This window comes from Etheostoma cragini, chromosome 23 (assembly GCF_013103735.1).
Source record: "Etheostoma cragini isolate CJK2018 chromosome 23, CSU_Ecrag_1.0, whole genome shotgun sequence".
Classification (NCBI taxonomy): domain Eukaryota; kingdom Metazoa; phylum Chordata; class Actinopteri; order Perciformes; family Percidae; genus Etheostoma; species Etheostoma cragini.
Genome location: NC_048429.1, coordinates 14,493,225 through 14,514,087, shown reverse-complemented (window position 1 = coordinate 14,514,087; position 20,863 = coordinate 14,493,225). Strand labels below are relative to the sequence as shown.

The 20,863-nt window shown below is 40.6% G+C and overlaps 1 protein-coding gene and 1 long non-coding RNA gene across 5 annotated transcripts in view; one reads left to right on the top strand and one right to left on the bottom strand.

Moving 5' to 3' along the window:
* Nucleotides 1-20,863, top strand: part of rerg (RAS-like, estrogen-regulated, growth inhibitor) — a 48,003-nt gene that overhangs the window by 7,797 nt on the left and 19,343 nt on the right. For all 4 annotated transcript variants that reach the window (XM_034863505.1, XM_034863504.1, XM_034863506.1 and 1 more), the window contains exon 2: nucleotides 1,309-1,444. In XM_034863505.1, coding sequence (XP_034719396.1) covers nucleotides 1,384-1,444 — 61 coding nt within the window. In that variant the 5' untranslated portion in view covers nucleotides 1,309-1,383. The remainder of the gene's footprint in view (nucleotides 1-1,308; nucleotides 1,445-20,863) is intronic.
* On the bottom strand, nucleotides 2,021-10,260 carry LOC117938712. The gene is made up of 3 exons (XR_004655471.1): nucleotides 10,119-10,260; nucleotides 7,583-7,589; nucleotides 2,021-2,031 (listed from the first exon to the last, which is right to left on the bottom strand). It is a non-coding gene; the product is annotated as an uncharacterized LOC117938712 (long non-coding RNA).

Genomic DNA, 20,863 nt, shown 5'->3' with positions numbered 1-20,863 from the left:
AAAACATTCAATAAAACACAAGCCTCAGCCTGGTGGGTTTGTTGTTTTATTATCTCAGTCAGCGTCGCTGACTATTGGACATGCACCATTCTTGAGCCTGCGGATCCCGGGATTCATCTGGAGTCATTAGGATATAGATTTCAATTAGATTGTATGTGTTGTTTGTTTTTGGTTCAAAGTTGGAAGGGAGTGAAAAACAAGTGTGTGAGGCAGAAGTTTACAATCAATTACCTGGTGAGGTAACCTTGCAGTTGGTTATTTTCTCAATAAACAGACTTGTGGTGGTAACGGGCTGCAGTTGTGTTTTCCTTTTGAATGACTTCAGCTCTGTGCGTGCGATATTCTACACTCCCCTGATCTCTGTCTTCTTTTATCTCCCTGTCTCATCTCTCACACACCTGCATGAAAAATCAGTAAGGTCAACTCCTCCCCAAAACAGACTGACACCACTGTCTCTGTACTACATACTCAAGGTAAAATGTTTTTCACACACACACACACACACACACACACACACACCAGACTGGTATCTGTTCCAATAAGGAAGGTTCATCTGTTCAACATTACTGGGAAAATATTAACTTACATACATTTACAAAAATACTACTTTAGGGTTGAAATCAATACAAAATGTATTGGTAAGAATATACTTTTCAGATATAAGATATAAATATGAGACGTCAAAAAATTATCAAATTATGTTCTGAGCAGAGAGGCATTTTGTATTTATGCATTAAATCAGACAAAACTCCAATGTAACAAAATTTTTAATTCCACTTTATGTACATTTTTAAAATGACAGTTTATATTTAATTGCTACTGAATAGTACCCTTACATATACTGTACTTTCACATTCACTATTGTCTTTTCAAATAACATAACTCTCCTGAGTTAAGAATCAAGCTTAAAAGGAGACATAACTTTCATTTGGAAGCGTATTTTGAGTTCTACATACCGTATTCAAGCCGACAATTATTTTTCCTTCTACACGTACCGGGGAAAAACTACTCTGTATTACAAAAGGTAATATCTAGAAGCCAGGGCTGCTTTGTTCTGAAATACCCAACTATGAGCCTTTTCAGTCTAGTGATTCATAGAATGACACTTCTGCTAATGTGAGTCCTGCAGCTCGCTGGAGAACACTGAAAAATCACTGTATGACTCACAAATGGCAGTGGGAGCTAAAAGTAGAAATACCAGCAAAAAGAAAAAATACAGCAAAATGTCATGTACAAGTGTTACACTGTGCTTTCGAATCAAAACTACATATGCACTAACATATGTACTTGTCCTATCTGTTTCCTCAGACGCTGCAAGGATGAATGGCTGACCTCGGAGCTCACTGATTGGTTTGCTGATCTTTGCTGGCTGCAGCTGCTGTCATGGCCAAAAGCCCGGAAGTGAAGCTGGCCGTCTTCGGCAGGGCAGGGGTGGGCAAGTCAGGTAAACTGCTTTGTAAAGTATTCAAATATTTGTGTAGGTCATAATGTGGTGTCCATCTTTTTTGTTCTGTTCATTCAAACTTCCAAACACTTCAAGAAAGTCATTTTTGACTGAAAACAAGTTGATTTGTAGTCTTTATTTTAGTGCTCAGGATGATCATAAATCCATTTGCAGGCAACATTTAAAAAGACTTTAACTTGGCTGCTGGGTATTGGAGGTTTCATGTTAGGTTTTGCCTTTTTCTACCTCATTTACATTACCACTAAGCGTCTCAGCATGACCTCACCTCTGCTTTCTACTCTTTTCCTCCACCATCTTTTCAGCATTTTTTACACTCGCCACAATTCTCCTCACACAGTTTCTTTGCATATTTAGCATCACAGTAGCTTGTCTTTGGTCGGACTGAATTACCTTCACTCCCACAGATAAGTCAGTTGAGCCATTATCATTGGGTTTCAGTATTCCTCTATAAGCTGCGGCAGCTCGGCCTCAGCTGTAGGTTTTTTTCAGTAGCTAACACAATATCGCAGACCACAGACTTCCTGCTGGCTGCAAATCAAGACAAACTGCTTGTGTGTAGCAATCAGCTGTTGGAAAACATGCTTCGGGAGCTCTTCCATGTACAAGGAGGCCATTAAAATGCCTCAGGAGGTCAGGTCAAGTACTGTACTGAAATGAATAATGATTGCAGAGTTCATAACCTTCAGCTGAAAGGAGTATGCTTGTTAAACATGACAGTGAGGCTGACGCGGTGTGACATGCACGTCTGAAATATTAAGAAAACAGGCATTGAAGTAAGGCTGGGCAATATCGAGAAAATCAAATATCACGTTATTCTTGACCAAATACCTCAATGTTGATATTGCGATGATATTGTGTGGTTAGCTATTGGTGCTTTAACAAAATCTTATTTACACAACAATATTTTTGATAAATATTCTCCAGAAAGGATTTCATGACTTAGTGGGTAAAGCTAATTAATAGAACAGCTAGAAAAGTCTGGTAACTTCAGGGTTGAAACTACCCAAAAATATTCCTAAGCCAACCCAAATAATAGGGTAAAATCTTTTTCTTTTTTTTTTATCCAGTGCATTATGTATTACTCACTAGCCTACGTGGAATCAATCTTCCTTCACCATCCATCGGTTGATGTCGTCGCACACTGCAGTCTGTTTTATTTCATAAACTGTCAACTGGTCGAAATGACGGTGTTTTAGAGACAGGCTGACGAGCGGCCGCTTGCACAACAGTCTGTGGACGAGCGAGGTAGAGAGTTACTGAAGAGAGAGAGAGAGTATTAAACAAAGCAGTAAACAGAGAGATAAAATGTTTTGCCGATTTATCACTCAAAATGCAACTGTAGCAAGTATCTCACTATAATTTAAGTTATCCAAATTCATAATTACAAACAAATAATATATCAAGCTACAAAAAAAGACGGAAAGTCGAAAGTTAGACAGAAGTACAAAGAGTCAATGCCTGTGAAGATGATACACTGAAATCTCTTTTCATCGGTTTAAACTGGCAGCTTTCAGAATGCTGCAGGCCGCTGTGTTGCAGTAAGTAGCTGCAGGATTTCTCTCTCGTCGCAAATCTTTGGTCTGGACTTGCTACTGCACACACAGTAACTGATACAGAGTGAAATTATAAGTTTTTATTTGCTTCACTTTAGCTAAATTTACTTGAGGTAAAGATAAAGGAATATTTTAGTTGGCTATAGAAAACAATAGTCTAGCTAGTGTAAACGAGTGAAGAACAAGAAATGGCTCTCCTAGCAAGGTATCCCAAGCTCTCTATTCTTTACCATTAATATAGCCTTGTCTCTCTATTAAAACAATCTCAGTACCTTTGCCAACAACAGCTAATAGTGTCACTGTTAATGCTATTCTATCAGTATATCCTTAGAGAGAGCAAGAGAGAGAGAGAGAGAGAGAGCCAGCGAGAGAGAGAGAGCGAGAGCGAGAGAGAGAAGCAGGAGTTTGGCATGGCAGCTGATTCTGAGGGAGGCGGCTTGAATGAGGTCAGTAGTGGTCTCCAGGGCTAAAAAAAAAGTGGGGGGTGTTTTGTTTTCTTCTAACATGCATTTGTTGGCAGATCTAGGCAACAAGGCATAGCCTAAACTAAATTATTTCAGGATACTTATTGTATGTGCTATATTTTGACCAACTTAACTGTCTGCATTCTTTTGCTGTAATACATTTTTATAAAGTATGTAGATGGTGCCTAAATGTAGACTAGACATTAGCATACAGACAGACTGACAGACTAGAACTTAGTCATCTCGCTAATAGGTTAATAAATTCAGACATACAGTACTTTAATTAGGATCCTTGTCAACCATATTGCAACAAGCTAGTTCAGCGTATCATGCCTGACTGGAGTAGTGTGTTTTACTTTAGGAGTGGGAGAGGCAGACATGTTGCTAACACAGTTTTTAAGTAAGATTTTGCAAGGGGAAGTTTTGCATCGCCTCGGGGCTAAGCCCCCCCCCCGCCTTAAAGCCTGGTGATGTCCCCGATGTTAGGAGAGAGGAAACAAGGAAATTTGTTTTAGAGGGGTGAGACGTCCTTTCCTCTAAAGCATCACATGAATTTTTCAGCTGTTTGGGCGGAGTTAGCAACGGCTTTCAGCGGCACGGTTTTGGCTGCTCTTGCGTTTCCTCGCTCATCAGAGAGCCCTCCTTGTTTCTTGAGGCAGAAATAAGAGCTTTGACACGGGATTCCCAAATGACTTCTGGTTCAGCCAAGGAGCGAGGATAAATCAAATAAGAGACTTGGGAAGCAGCCCTGATCTATCACCACTGCTGGCATTTTTTCTGTTTTTATTCTGTTTTTACTGTGATTTCCTGTTCTATGGCTGCTAATTTAGCTGCTAAACTAGCAAAAGCAGTTTAGATTATTGTTCTGTATGACACACACACACACACACACACACACACACACACACACACACACTTTAAAAGCACTGAAGTGATCCTTGATACATTTGAACTTGCAAGAGCATGTTCACCACAGTCTATCTGCCTGGTAAAAAATTGTCTCCATACCACCTCCCTTTTCACGTGGACAGTTAATTCATTCAGCTCTACAGTTGCCTGATCCTCCCCCGTCAGTGGAATGCTTGTTTTAATGCCATTGTTGTCACATCTGACGCTACATGTAGCTCTGGTGATCCCTTTAACAATGAACGGCTCTCGTCTAAACATAGTCCTTTAGCGGAAGCCCACGGTTGCTTATGAATCAGCTTTTTCCTCAATGGACAACCATCAGGCCTCACACTCCCACTTCATGCACTATGTGACGGAGAGGGAATTTTTTTTTTGTTTGACCTTTCTGGTGTGTTGGAGTCACTCTTTTGTGGTTGATAAATCTGTATTAGCTGTACTTTCATTTCAGCTAAAGATACTATATGCCTATTTTAAACAGAGGGCCACAGTTCAACATACCACCTACCTAACCCAGCTGACGTGTCCTTGGCTTGAGCAAGATACTTAATGGCTGCTACAGTAGATCTGTATCTGAAAGTGGACCACTTTGTCTAGGTGATATTAAACATTTCTTTTGAAATAAGCAACGTTTCGACGTTTCCTTTCTGTGATCGTTCAGGTGCCACCGGGAAATCTACCGGACGTCCCTCATTTTTAGCCGGATGTCCGTTACTGCTTTCTTTGTTTTGGCATTCTAAACAATGGTCGATTTATGAGTACTATGGTTAACTGCTGACATCTCAAGATATACTGAGCGCCTGCACATAAGCGCCAAGCCAATGTTAATTTGCCCAAACTTCATGTGAGCGTATAATGAAGGCTGAAGTCCTGTAGTGGGAACTTGCCATAGACACAACGGTGCATTGAGCTACCGTAAGCATGCCTTTATGCATACAATGACAATGCTAACATGCTCATGTTGAGTAGGTATAGTGTTTTCCATGTTCACCACCTTAACCTAGCATGCCAACAATTGCTAATTACCACCTAACACAAAGCCCAACCGATCATCCTGTCAGACAGACATTGCCCTCTATACCCCAGTGCTCTATGCTCTTTTAGCATCCTATAGATCACATCCATCCCACACAATGATCTGCATTATATGCTGTGTCAGAGACAACTCCCCCCTGGCAGCAAAAACCTGGCCATCTTTTTCCAGGGTTCTTTATTGTTTCCAAACTTGTCAGTGTTATCATAAAACCACCAGTATTGGATCTAAACAACACTAACTGGTGAAATCTATTGCGCTATTTATAACAAAACTTTGGACAGCAGTAGGTGGGCACCTGACATGGTGTTCATTTGATGTTAATGTTTCTTATTTTAGTTGGACTTTAAAGTATTTGTGCTTTAGCGGTGATCAGTCACATCCAGAAGCCGCTTGCTGCCTAGCTGGCTGAAAACAAGGATTTCCTAACAAGCAGGAGCAGACCTGCTGGGTGTCTTGGCGTTGTTTGGAAGTTTACTGGGTCCTTTGTGATGGTCTGACCTGGACTCCTGCAGAGCCATCCAGCCCTAATAAAGAGCAGAGTGTATTAACTCAAGTTGGTTGTCCTGGCACTTTCACCGTTTTAGTTTATTGACTCAGCGGAGGGAAACTGGGGTTAGGAAATAAGATAAATTTGTCCAATTACTGTATCTCCAACTTGGTCCCTGCTAAACACACACACACGTACACAAGCACCCACCCACAATGAGCTGATCCCAGTAAATAAAGTAGCACTGGCGAGGTTTTGAGGAGTAAGTTGAGTGAATACTCAAATGACCATATCTGTAACAATTTTATTATTAACGCATCTGAGGAAACTAGAACATTCACTAGTGCTTCTGGACTGCAGCGATCCAGACTCAAAAACTCCCCCTGCTCTTCGAAGAGTTTTAGCGTCTTTCAGATGAGGTTTGTTTTATTTTATTTATCCAGGTAAGCTGATGGAGAACAAATGGTCATTTGTAACGACAACCGGTCACATTCACAAAGTTACACATTTGTCCAGTACAACCACAGTCAGATTTTTTTGGGTCAAGTGGTGGTAACGAGGCAGGGACAAGAGCTGCTCGTTCACTTTCCCACCCAAATTTGATCCTGTCTAGTAACTTCTCTATTTTGATCCACTCTTAGCCTGCTGTACACTACCAAACAGAATGCCGACAACGTTAGTGACCATCTGGTAAATATAGTGGAGCAATTAGCAGCTGAGAGACAGATATTTCCCTCAGGAGTTGGTAGAGACCAAAGCAGGGAGAATGAATATGGGGCTTACAGTCATGAGAAGGATAGAGACACTACTCCAACTGAATGCTAATGTAGCTCAGTGTCTTCCGGGGTTGTAAATAGGCAATGAACTGAAGACAAAGTCGTGTACATTTAACATTACTCAGTGAAACATTATGTGTCCATCAGGTCCTACCAACAGGTTGAATGCATTAAACTATAGCAAATATTGCATGAGAAAGTTTTTTTTAAAAACATTATTATGCGTTCCCCCAGCCTGCCTATGGCCCCCCAGTGGCTAGAAATGCCAATAGGTGTAAATCCTGCTCTGCCTTTGAGAAAATGAAAGCTCCAATGGGCCGATCAGGAATCTCTTCTTATGAGGTCATAAGGGGCAAGGTTACCTCCCCTTTCTCTGCTTTGAGAATTTGGCCTGGCCGTGAGAGAGAGACATCATGGCTTTCAAACAAGCAAAGGGGCAGTTGGTCAAGGCCAGACCCCCAGCCTCCACCTTGCTCACCCCCCCTCCTCAGAAGCTACAGACTGAGAGATTGCACATACTAAGGAGAACTCATTGTGGGACTGGCTCTAGTGGCTGTAATTCTGCACCAAGGCTGAATTTGGGAAAGAGACTTCAGATACAGTATTAAGGGACAATTCTATAACTAACTATACAAAAGCATTCAAAGAGCATGTCATGAGACCTTTAATGAAGTATGAACTTAACGTCAGTACTAATAAAAACTGACAAAATGTTAGTTACTACCTTGCTTTTATCATATTATATGAATACAATCTGGCTATGTATTGCTGTAAAACAATTGGCACACATTCACATAGTAAATAGTGGGCTTTAAAATCTGTTCTTTTTGGATATTAACTTCATGCGGAGCAAAGAGCCGGCTCGTAAAACCTCTGGTCTCGTCGCTCTTTAAACATTCCACCTCCTCCACTCAGCCTGTCTGACAGCCATAAAGCAGAACAACAACAAAAAAAGGGTTGGCAAACATGTGTCCAACTCAGAGTTACTACTGTTTACCGCCTCCAACGCCAGGAAGGGAGCATGAATCTGCCTAATGGACTTGTCGGTCTGAAGCATGATGTAAACAGTCATTTAGAGGGCAGTCAGGCAGGGCCAAGCCACAAAAACAAACACCGCACAGACTGACAGCTTCTGTGTTGGACTGTGTAATGCTAAACATCTCTTTTTTTTTTTTTTATCCTACTGTAGCTATTCTGCCCTCTACTTCTTACTGAAGAAACTGTGAAAGCTGATCTCTGCCTGAAATTAAATCTGAAAGATACTTTTGATTTTTATACAGGATGAAAATAAAGAGAATTTATATTCCTTTGCCATAAAAGCAACAAGTGAAGTGACAGAAGCACCAGTTGTGTCTGCCTTTTTTCCCCTCTTCATCACATAAAAAGATGTAAGTCATGTCACTTCTATCTAATCCGTTGCTGCGGGGAAACATTACTTTCAATTTACCTCCGCACTCCTTATTTGCATTTTTTCTGTTGATGAGTCACTGCTTTGTCACGGCAGTTATTAAGAAATAAGACATTATTATGAAAATGTCTTGGATTATCAGTCAGTTCTGGCTGAGGAATCTACAGTATTCGAGGTAGCTAAGGTACCAATGAGGCTGTGTTTTTTTTGTCTTGTAGATGAAATCCAATTCCTCCCCTCCCCCCGACCAACAGATCATGTCGAGAAATCCCCAAGGTGCAAATATACAAAGGAGCATCTTAGTTTCCACTTACGAGTTTCTCCCAATGTCAGCAATTGATTTTCAATTTTGCATACATTTTCGCAATGTTCAGTGTTAGAGGTATCCAAATTCCTCACAAATCACACACACAGGATAGGACATTATCTCAGGAGGGGTGGACCTTCCACAGATGCTGACCAAGTCATGCTGATTTTTTTCCTCATTTTAAGATTCTAAAATTGTACAAAACTACATTGTATGTGGAACTCTAAATAATTTTAATGTTATACAGTCTACAAAAAAGACAAGACAACAGCAGGTCTCTAAATGGTTGTGAGCTCATGCTAATGACTCTGAAACAGACTTCCTACTGAAAGATGGCCAAGCCAATCTTTGACACTCAGATCAGTGTTACAGTGATTATGGTGTTTCCAAAATCATCTTCCTATAATGTCTGCTAGAGGAAATTAAAGTCCTGGAAAGAAATTCCATAACATCCTTCAGGCTTTCTGTGCTAAGATCCTCGTTCTCTGCACCACCGAGCAATCAGTAGAAGGCAGAGGCTCGGGGACAGATGCTTATCAAGCTGCACATCTTTGGCCTCTGACAGCTGAGAGAGCCCTCAGCTCTGAAGTTGGCTGGCTGTTTGACTCCCCTAATTACGTTCTGCGCGTCAGACCCGATGAGCAGCCAAACCCTCTGACTCATTGAATACATTATGCTACACCACAAGTGCTTTAAATCAGTTTGTCAGAAGTAGATTTTACTCTTTTAGATAAGAGCCAAGAAGGTTCACAAGTGGCTTTTAAAGCGACTGGAGTGATGTCAATGCTCAGTGACTTTTGTGTTCTTGAGTGTGTTGCATTTACTTAAAAAGGTATAGTTTGAAGGGCTGTCTGACACCAAAGTAAAGCGGTGAAAAGATTTTAAACATAGCATGCACTTAAACTGATATTGTTTTTGGTTGATAGGTGGGTGTTATTTTTAGGTGGCTAAAATATGTTTGGCTGCTGGCCCCGTCCAAAGCAGTACATTGCTTTGCTTTCGTGAAGATACTCTTGGCAGCTTCTTCAATCTGGGGACGTGCTGACCGCCATCAAAGCCCGTCTACGGAAAGCCCCATTGTACCGCATTTGGTTGCAGTTCAAGAGTCCACTGGGAGTGATCGCAGGCGAGTGCCAAACAAATGGGACTCTATGGAGCTAGACGCCTGATTGCTGCTGAGAAATCACAGATTTAATTGTAGTTTGTGAAAGTTCAACATGAATTATAGGTCAGAAATTAAATGAACTAGTACTTATGTCCTTTCGATTTCTTATAGGTTGAGTCATTGTTGCCCATAACACGCTAGCATTCGGCTAATAATTGCTGATTGGTCAGTGAAGGTCTGGTTACGACCTGGAGATCCCGCTTGACGGCATCCCAAGCATAGCCAGAATGTCTGAGTGAATATTTCGTCGTGGTCTTCAAAAATATTAGCAAACCTCTTTCTAGCCGGGTATTGACAGGGAGAGCCTAACTTGTCATCTGTGTTGTCAATTCCTCGAGAGAACAAAGGAAGGGACTCAGAATTTGCCGAAAAGCAGTATCTCCGGCTGTATGATATGTTTGACGTCAGTGACGTTTTTAAAAAGGCTTTTTGGAACAAAAATAGCCACTTTTAAAACTCCCAGCAGTGTGTATTTTGTTATGCAACATTCAAATTACTAGACAAAAATAATTTATATCCTTAGGATTTTGAGGGCTATAGCTCCGTAAAACTAGCCTAGAAATCTAGACCCACCCTAGCGGCAGGAAATTTAATTTGCAGCCAGGGTCTGTCTAGCAATTCTTCGTTGGATTATGTACTGGAAAAAACAAATTCTGGTCAGGCCAATCACATTGTGTATAGAGTCGGTGAGCGGGCTTAACGTGAGGTTGCGACGGTTTCCGCGTAGCCGAGAGGGCATGAGACGGGAGGCATGAGAGCCATACCTGACTCCGCGACTCTGCAAGACTTGGAGTTAAGCTCTGAAGTCATTCTGAAAAAAGGAAGATGTGTTTGGAGTTTTGTCGACCGGATATGGTAAAAGGTTAATCTCTCAACTAGCGTTGCTCTGGTTTTCTATTGCAATGCAGAGGGAATTTGAGCCCTGCCAATGGGGAGTTCCCAAACATCTTGATGTGGGTCTGGATTGTCAGGCTACCGTAGAACACCATTCATTCTGCACTTGGCTGCGATCACCCCCAGTGGAACTCTGGTGGCACTGCAACCAGTTCAGAAAGCCAGATGTATCAAGAGTGCCACCATCTACTGTAGCTAATACTAACTATGGATATGTACATTATAGGCAATTTACTTTTTTTGCACTTTTAAATATCCAAACTATAACTTTAACTTAAAGACTTAAAGACCAGGGCCACGTGTGTTAATATAGAACACAAGATTGTGAAGTTGAACATGATTTTTATGGAAGATAAATTGATGTGGCTTTAGTGCTAAAAGAACTAGTTTCAGGGCTATTTTGTGCTGCTGTAGGTGGGTGTAATTTTAGTGACAGGCAAGGAAAGGAAACTGCTTTGGTAAAGTATTTTCAGGATGGGATGGGAGGGAAATCTACCAGTGAAAAGACAGGAAACCTCTGAAGCGAGATAGAAGTTGTAAGTTATTAATTCTTCACACAAGTGTTCAGAGTTTTATGTAAGCTGCCTGTAATACTGAAAACTGGCACAGAGAAAGAAACGTCAAGGACAATAACTTCAGAAGGTGTTTTTAAAGCCTTGGATGGCTTGTGGTGTGTCTGACAGACCACAACGATAATTCTTACTTTGTTATATATTTATGCAAAAAAATTGTGTCAAAGTGAACTAGGCCTGCACGATATTGGGAAAATCTTACATTGCAATATTTTTTCCCCCTGCGATATATATTGAGATATGAAAAAAGAACAAGAACAATTAAATCAGTGGAAATTACGTTAGATCAGACACAGACTTCTGTAGTAGATTAGTGCTATGTTTCCAGCCTCGCGGCTCCTAACGTTAGTTGGGGATGGACGGACCCCTTGTTTCCTTAAGCAAACTATATTAGCTTTAGCCTGGATGGTAGCAGCTTCCTGCTTGTTTCTTTAGGCTAACTATATTAGCTTTAGCCTGGCTGGTAGAAGCTTTCCGCGGGGGGAAATGGCCTGGAGACGTGATTATACGGTACTTTTCTACACACGGAGAGCCTCATTTCCCATAATAAACCCCATCGGACTAACATCACATACACACGCTGTCCACATGGCTACCTGTCTTAAAGGGGGAGGATCGGACGGTAAGAATCATGTAAAAGGAGAACGGTGGAAGTTTACTTTTCAAGCAGCAAAAAAGGATTATGTCAACATCGCAACGTCCTGCGATGTGACTATTGTGCATGCAAAAGGCGCGATGTCAAAACTAAAACACAATATTGTCCAGCCCTAACGTGAACGCTATTTTTGGCGTACTGGAACTGACTGAAGAAGTCAAAGCAATAATAAAATAGCTTTTCACCGTAGTTGTATGTTTTTCATGTAGCTAGCACAGAAGGAGACAATTAGGCTGTTTTCAGACATAAAGCAAAGTTTTCAACCGACATTATTCACATTTAAATTTGACTGTTTAGTCTGTGTTAATCCACCTCAAACAGCCAGCAATGTTCCAGAGCAAGCGCTCAACTCAGATTTCAATCTCTCTACTCAAGTACGCAGTGCAGTACATGCAGCCATTCATCTGCATGTACTTCACTGCTGTAACACACAGACAGGCTCAGGCATGCTTCAAAGTGAGCAAAGTTAGATCGGTGGAGATAAATTGACAGTAACATTTTAAAGTGCCCATATTATGAAAAAAACAAACAAACAAAAAAACACTAATTCTGACATTTGGGGTGATATTTTGTGTCTCTGGTGCTTCCACACGCATACAAACTTGGAAAAAAGATACAGTGAGATACAGTTTTGTGAATGACCTCTGCCTTCAGTCTCCGGGCTTTCTACGTCACTAGCCTAGACGAGGTGGCTAACTGTAGCATGCTAGCTCCTTCTCAATGGCAAAACACTACAACACACACTAGTTCACCATTATCTCAAAAAGAAATACTTTCATGTCTCCGTTCTGCAGGTATTCCACAAGTGCCCCTTGTTTAAAAAGGAGTCTACCAGCTAATCCTGCCTTCTATTGTTTTTTTTTTTTATTTCAACTACAACAATAGTCAACAACAGAGCAGCACTTTTTGAATGGCAGGTAGACGCAACACTGCAGCATACAGCTCAGAGGCTTCCATACACTGTCAGATAACCTGAACTCCGTCTGCGTGCCCACACTGTGCTCATCTTTCTCCCTCCTCCTCCACTTCCTCCTCCTCTCCTAAACGCCGCATCTGCTGCCCAAGCTTTCTTTCGTCCTTAGAAAAGACCAGGGTGCCTTTGCCATTCACATTATCTCTTTGAGCTCTCTAAAGGCCATCTGCCTGTTTCATTTTCCAAACCTCCCCACAGTGTTTCTATTCACCTGGCACATACAGGCTTAACTGAAGAAAGGATGTATCTCTGGTGTGGAGTCGCTGGTAGCCAATTTTCTGTGCCTCTAGACAGTATAAATATCAGCAAATTAATCAGACTGCCCTTGACACAAACAAAGACGCAGCGTACCCATAAAGGGGAATGATTGTGTCACAGGAAGGTGGGCTTCATGAGTGGTCCTGTTTATTTCTTCTACGGAATTATTTTAAGAGCACACCTTTCGACTCTTCTCAGCTCCCACATATTGTCAGTTCCCCACCCGTGTACTGGTCCAATGTGTGAGTCATCGCTGGTTATTTACCACCTTGCTTTTAATAACCTTACTCACTGCGCATCAGCAGCAGTTTTAAAAAGTCATAATAGAGCCATTAAGTATTTGTTTTATTTGCTTCTGAAGGCGGATCATCAGGCAAGGCCCAGGTCAACATTTAATATTCAGGGACACTTCCAGCGATATTTGATTTGTCCAACACTGCTCAAACGCTTTTTGCTTTCCAAACTTCAGTTTTAAGCTTTACTCTGCATACATTCATTCATGTCTTCTGGAAGGCATTACAAGATTAAGAGATTCCTTTGAACAACCTTTCAGTATTAGTGAGTGTTGGCACGTTGTCACAGCCTACGCAGACTCATACTCACACTCATAACCTCACAATCCTGCAGAAGACCAGAATTAGTCAAGATTAGGCCTGCACAATATTGGAAAAATCTTACATTGCGATGTTTTTTCCCCCTGCGATTTATATTGCGATATGAAAAAAGAAAAAGTAATTTTTAAAAGATGACATAAATAGCTCTGTTTGTAAATAAATCATTCTCGACTACTGCGGTGATTTTGTAGGGGTGGGCATCTACATAGATGACAAAAATAAAAAAGGATCTTTTCTAATGTGAACCATTCTTTGTTAAACTGTAATGCTTTACAAACACCAAAGCAAGTGGTGATTTTGAAGAGGGAAATTAGGTAAAAATACGCTGGTTGACTAGCATGACACCATTGTATTCATATAATAAACAATCCAAGAACAATTAAATCAGTGTAAATGACGTTAGATCAGACACAGACTTCTGTGGTAGATCAGTGTTACGTTTCACGCCTCAAGGCTCCAAACTGTAATGCTAGTTTGGACAGAAGGACCCATAGGCTAACTATATTAGCTTTAGTCTGGCTGGTAGCAGCTTTCTGCGGGGGAAATGGCCAGGAGACGTTGTGATTATGTTGCATTAATCAGGTGATTTAGTTTGTATTTGCAGCAAACATAAAACACTGACTACCCATCAAAACTACGTGCATCACTGTGTCAGCGGCAGCTGCTGCCTACGGTACTTTTCCACACACAGATTCCCATAACAAACCCTGTGGGACTATTGTCACACTCACACACACACGTTGCCCACATGGCTACCTGTCTTAAAGGGGAAGGGTCGGACGGTAATAATCATGTAAAAGGAGAACTGTGGAAGTTTACTTTTCTATCAAGCAGCAAAAAAGGATTAGCGTCAACATCGTAACGTCCTGCGATGTAACTATCGCGCATGCACACATAGCAATGTCAATGCTAAAACACAATATTATTCAGCCCTAGTCGAGACTGTCCTCACATACAGTATAATGATAATAATAATAAAAAGGTCAGCATTGTTGCCATCACGACAATAGACGGAGTTTAACATTACTTCCAACCCAGCTTCACATGTTCAGTTTACTAGAAGCGCTGGTGGAAACTAAGTATGGGGGAAAGAGGACAAGAAATAATTTTCTAAGCCAGTTTTTGAAAAAACTAACACAAATGATAATATGTCTACAGAGGTGATGTGAACATTTCCTTTTAAACTCTGCAATGTTTCCTGTAGCTGCAGTGTGAACAAGGCCATTTAAAAAAAAAAAAAAAAAATTACAATACCTAGGTTCTTCCTGGTGAAAACATGTAATTCACCCATTCCCCAGCTGCTCTTTCTACAAAGAGCTACACCTCCATATGTGTAATCACAGTGAAGATCTCTCTAAGGTGTGGTTGCAACAGCATTGCGGCCCTCATCGGTCTCACAGATGGCTCTCGATGAATAGCGTCGTGACGCTATTGTTAGGGACTAAATTAAAAGGGATGAATGCGGTGTTAAAATGCTCACGCCCTTCCTGTTCTAACCCCACAACTGCGATCTTCGGTCCTTTTGCATCTTCAGAGATGTGAAATAAAAGACTTCCTGGTGTCCCATTTTTGCAGCGGCGCGGGGCCCTGAGGAGTGTGACTGTCTCTCGCTCTCTGCCATTGTGTGGTCATGGAGCTCATCCAAAGTGGAGGGGAGTTGGTCTAACCTTTACTGTTGTTCAAAGAAAACTTGATACATACAGTGACTTGTGTTCAAATAAAGAGACATCCATTTCCCTAGTGCGAAGGCGAAGTGTATTCAAGCAGAGGCTAATTTAAAAAGCTGAATGCATACTAATCCTTTTCAGCGGGTGAACAAACAACTTTGAGCTTGAAGTGAGTGAGTCAGCAATGCAAAAAACTGGCTGCAGCACAATTATCAGCATTTGTTAAGCTCGAAAAGAGGTTGTTTGTCACAGCTCCCATGGTTAGCTTCAATTTGTGCTTGTTTTGTTTTTTTGTTGTTGGTTCTCTTTCTCAATGCCGTTTGGCTATGTTTACCACATGTTGTGATCCTCTGTTCCTCTCCACAAACCTTTAATTTGAAAGAAGTGATTTAGTTTAAAAACTCAAACTGCTGAAATAACGTAAACTGCTAAATCAAGTTACATGAGAATACATTAGAAAATCTATGATGTGCTTATGTGATGTCGTCTATCACCTGTGAGGAACTTCATTTCCTAGTGATGGAACTACTAGGAGGACAGAAATAATTTCATTACTATTAGTGCAGTTATTATCAAAAGAAGCGAGGACTCAGTACGGACTCTTATTGGCTAACAACAGCAGAGCATCCAATTCAAACTTGCAGTCTTTAGATTCAACAGACCATGTGACATCACTTGAGTCAATTTATCATATTTCAAAACAAATATTCATCATCACAAAAAGGCTTTAAGCAACCTTTATCACATATGCAGTAGTAATCCTGAACACACACGTCATTTCTGTCTGCTGTTTGGTGCTGAACAGGTAGTGTACAAAATGTCTAAGTAATTTAAACAATTTAAAATGTAACTATCAGTATTATACATGTCTTTAATTATACATGTATAAACTAACCCAAATTCCAGTGCTCTGTTCATTTTCTACCAATCTCTCGGAACAATGCAAAGATTATCTTTGTTTTACAAACGTTGCCAGCCAAACTAATTACACTGCTCATGATTGTAGGAAGTCCCTCAGCATTAGAGATTCATAGAGTACCTGATGCACCTAATGGCTTATTTGCAGTTCTCTTTATTATGAGAACTTGGCTTGAGGCAGCAAACCCGATCTGCAGCTAAAATGCCATTTTGCCATGCACAGAATGTGTTTATTGCACAACAGATTTAAATGCTGGGCGGCCTGCCAGGCTAAAACTAGAGGCGGCTCACAGTTAGTGGAGGTTCATACAAAGACCCTCAACGCTCAAAGGTGGTTCATTTAAAGCATGCAATTTGTTTCCAAAGATAAGCCTAATTATTAATTATCCCATAGCCAATGGCTATTAAAGCATAGCAAAAAATGGAAAGCTGGTTTAATATTCTGAGAGGAGCAGTTGCTCTGAATATGCCCCACATCTCCTTCATTTCAATGGTGTATAATAACCACACACCTGCCAACCTTAGTCACTAATGAGTTTACAGGCATGGGGAAGAAAAGTGATGAGTCATGTGTTCATAATTGGCAAACTAATATCATCAGAAGAACAAGAGCAAGATTTCTTGAAGTACTGGTTTTGTGTTTTGAGAAAAGATATTGTTCCTCATGGTTGCAAGTTACTCACATCTGTTATTTTCTAATCAGTTTGAATGGTAAAAAGCTGCATCAAGTTGCATATTTTTCAATTGCCATCTGGGTTACATGGATAATCAAATTGCTGAGGCTTAGCTTAGCAAGCGCGGGATTTCAACATTGACCAAAGTAATCGTGATTATGATTTATTGCCATAATCGAGCAGTCCTGATCCAGACCGACTTCAACACATTGGGGAATTCTACACAGTGGATGTACCAGTAATGACCAGGATCTTGGGCCTTAAGTAAAGCTTAGTTACCACAGTTGGTAGTAAGCTAAATTGGCAGGACATGCTAGCCAATGTAGCTAATTACAGCGAAGAAAGACACTAGTTAAGCCATTCCTTACACAAAGCTAAACTGTCCTGCACCCCAGCTCACACAAAGTGAAATATTAGATGCTGATTGGCCCAGACAGGGACGCCATGAATCATGGGAGATTACATGTTTACGTTTGTCTTGTGTTATTGTTACTGTACTCACATTAGACTTCCCACATCCCTTCTTAAAAAGGGTATTGGTTAAATCCTAGAATAAATATGAATGGAGATGTAATCTGATGTGGAAAGGGAAGGAGACGATAAGATGTCTGACTTGATCCTATTTATATTTGGCAGTAGACAGATTGAATACTTCCCCCAGCACGATGGGGACTCCTAAAAATTTCCATATGGTGAAAAATTGGGTTTATGTCTATCCAGCCATTTCAAAGAGGCTTGTTGTTGGTGGTTAGGGATGCAGACGCACCCCAGGGAGAGACCGGTGGTGAAAGGAACTCTGGGAAAGCTCAGAGACTGGAACAGTGACCTGACCTCCTGTTCAGGAAGTGGTTTGGGTACTTAACCAATTTGTTTGCCTGTTTCTTGAATAAGGGCTGTCACTTCTGTGCGTGTGAAGAAACACTTTATACAGAAAAGAAAAATTCTAACGGAGCTTCCAATAATTCAGACAGACAAATATGTAAAAGCATGTTTCCATCTGCTTTATCTTTCAAGAAATAATGGGAAAAAAGAGAATGTTCTGCTCCAACAGATTTATCACAGTAATTTAAAGTGACTGTATCTGTCACAATAATAAAGAAAGTTGAATAAATCCGTATGAACTCTGGAAGCAACCTTCTCCTGTGTCTGTCCTTTAGTTCACATCACGTTGATTAGTAACTGGATGTCGCATTCCTTAATTAAATCCAATAGAAGTAAAGCTCTGATTTTCGCCCCGGATCAGGTTTCCACCAACATCCTCCAACCCCTCGATTTTATTGGCCGCCAACCTCAACTCCACTTTTGACTCCTGCTTAAACTGCTTTAATTCTTTTTAGGCCTGCCTAAGCCATGACACTGTTAACCGAATACAGTTAGTCTGAAACTCTGCAGCAAGACTACTCAATAAGACCTCATTTCACTCTCACATCACCCCAGTTCTGATGCAACTTCATTGGCTTCCGATTAAGATTGAATACAAGATCATCCTCCTCATCGACAGTGTATGGCTTTGAGTGCTCTTGCGTCAGAGTAGATTAGTGACCTGGTTGAGGGGACTTCTGCATTTGCTTTCCCGGGTCCCAGGCTGTGGTACAGTCTCTCCCTGGGACTCAGGTCAGCAAACTCTGGAGTGCTTTAGATCTCAGACAAAGATTTCTCCCTTTTCCAAATGTTTTTGTTCTTGAGTTATGAGCTCCATTTTGAGTTACGATGCCTCTTATTTTCTTTTGTAATGTTTAAGTTGTACTCGTCTTTTGTTCTCTTAACGCTATTATCTTTTGTAAAGCACTCTAACCTAGTTTTTTTTAAAAGGTGCTATAGAAATGAAACATACTTGTTTTCCTCAATAAACTTCAGTGGAAGAGATTTAGTCCAGTACCTTGGATAAATGCTAAAGCTATACAGATGTTCAGGATTAATGCTCAAGCTGGGATAAAACTGGCTGCACAAAGCCACAGAACTAAACTGTCCTAATTTACTCACTTCCTTTGAACTGCTAAGCGGATTTGAAGAGAATCATCAAAAAATAAGGAATGCACAAAGTGGCATAATCTATAAGCCCAACTCAGCCTCTCTGGTAATAAATGGGGAAGATATTGAGTAGAGATGAGGGCGTGCTACAAAAGTAATTGCATAATCCTTTAGTCTCAAGCTATTTGACAGAACTGGAACAAAAAGGTCAATTGTGTTTTGCAGTGTAAAGAATAAGATGAAGGGAATTTTAATGGCATAGATGAATGGTGGAAGACCTCTTTTAACATCCTTTTTCCAAAATCCGTTACAAGCATTCAGGGCCCCATTGTGGGTGGATATTGTAGCTTCTTGTCTGCCACAGGACAGCCGAGCAGCAATTGTTTGTATGTCTTTGGACAGAAATGCAATAAAACCAGAGAAACAGCTCATCTGGTTAATGATTCACCTCTCTTCTATTCACAAGGAAAACAGCGTTTTACTGCCAGCAGAGAAGCAAATTTACAACTATTTTGGCGTCAACCAGCATATCGTCATAATTAGTTTAAATCAAATGCTACTGGAGATTTCATGTCACTGATTAATTATATAAATGTCATGCATTCTTATTATTTCTGAGCTCTCAATTTAATATAGATTTGGGTTACTCACGAAGGCACAGAACATTCAGTCTGCACAGTATGCAACACGCTAATCAATGTACGAGTGCTGCATTGAACAGGGCGTTTACCATCAATACTGTCCTACAAAAAGGCAGGGAGCAGTTACTACACAGGTAGTTTAACTAAGAAAATAAGGATGAGACTTTTTAGGCTGGCAAACTGACCTACAGAGACATCGGATGTCTGGATTTATGCTTTTTAGGCTGATTAATTTTATTTTAGTAATATCTTAAATAAATGCAGATACTGCACACCACATATGGATAATCTTGATGGAATGCGGAGAGGGAAACAGCAACTACAAACAAAATGTGTTCTTCTGTGTCTCTGTTTTGCAGGATGTCTGTTTTTCCAACCACTATAAGTATTTGTGTTGGAGTCAACCTAATGCATTAATTTACAATTTAATATATTTAAATATGTAATAGCTTAACCACACCAATTTGCATGAATTCCACAATGGTCAAAAGCTACGGAGGTCTGCTCGGGTTTTTAATCTGCGTCCTGACTGGATTTCCTAATGGCTCATTTATTATGTATCATACGTTTTACTTCTATGTGGAATAATTAACTGAATAACATTTTTTATTTTTATTCATCAGCTAGGAGAAAATCAAGTCAATGTAGCTTTTCAAAAAGAGCCTGATTTAAACCTGACAATTTTTTAATACGTGGGCCCTTAACGGACATTGTCAACTACAATTCTAAGTTATTTAAACCAGTGATTCCAGAAGTGGGGGTCAGGACCCACAGGGGGGTCGCGAGCCAGAGCAAGTTGATTTCCAGAAACAAAATAAAAATGTAAAAACGATTAGAAATAGCATATGTTAGCCAGGATTTTTTTTTAACACAAGATAAAACTATTGGCTAAATTTAAAATAAAACCAGGCAAATAAATAAAAAGGGAACAGCTCTTTTGATTTGAAACGAGGGCAAATCCTCTGACAAACGAGCTGGAGGACGCATTGGTTTAACTGTCAAGCGACCGAACCTTGAAGACATCGTGTAATTCTAAGACGCTGCCTGAGTTTGGGATTTCAGTTGAGAGGGAATACCCACAGCAATCTAGGGCGGCTTTGGATGTGCTGATGCCGTTTGGCACTGCCTACTTGTGCGAAAAGACTTTCTCGGCACTGATGTAGCGTAAAAATAAATACAGATCGCGGTTGAATGTGGAGGATGATCTCCGAGTAGCGGTCTCCAACTTTAAACCAAGATTGGACTTGCTGTGCTCTAAACATATTGCACATCCATCTCATTAGGTGAGGTTAAGTTCAAATTAAAGTAATGAGTAAATTACTGTGGAATAATGTTATGGCAGTTGTGTTATTTTGTGTTGTCAATTTGATCGTGTTTGGATACGCATATAGTGTGTGCGCGGTTGCGTCCAATGTTTATTTGAGCTTATAGCGGTGGGGGGGGGGGGGGGGGGGGGGGG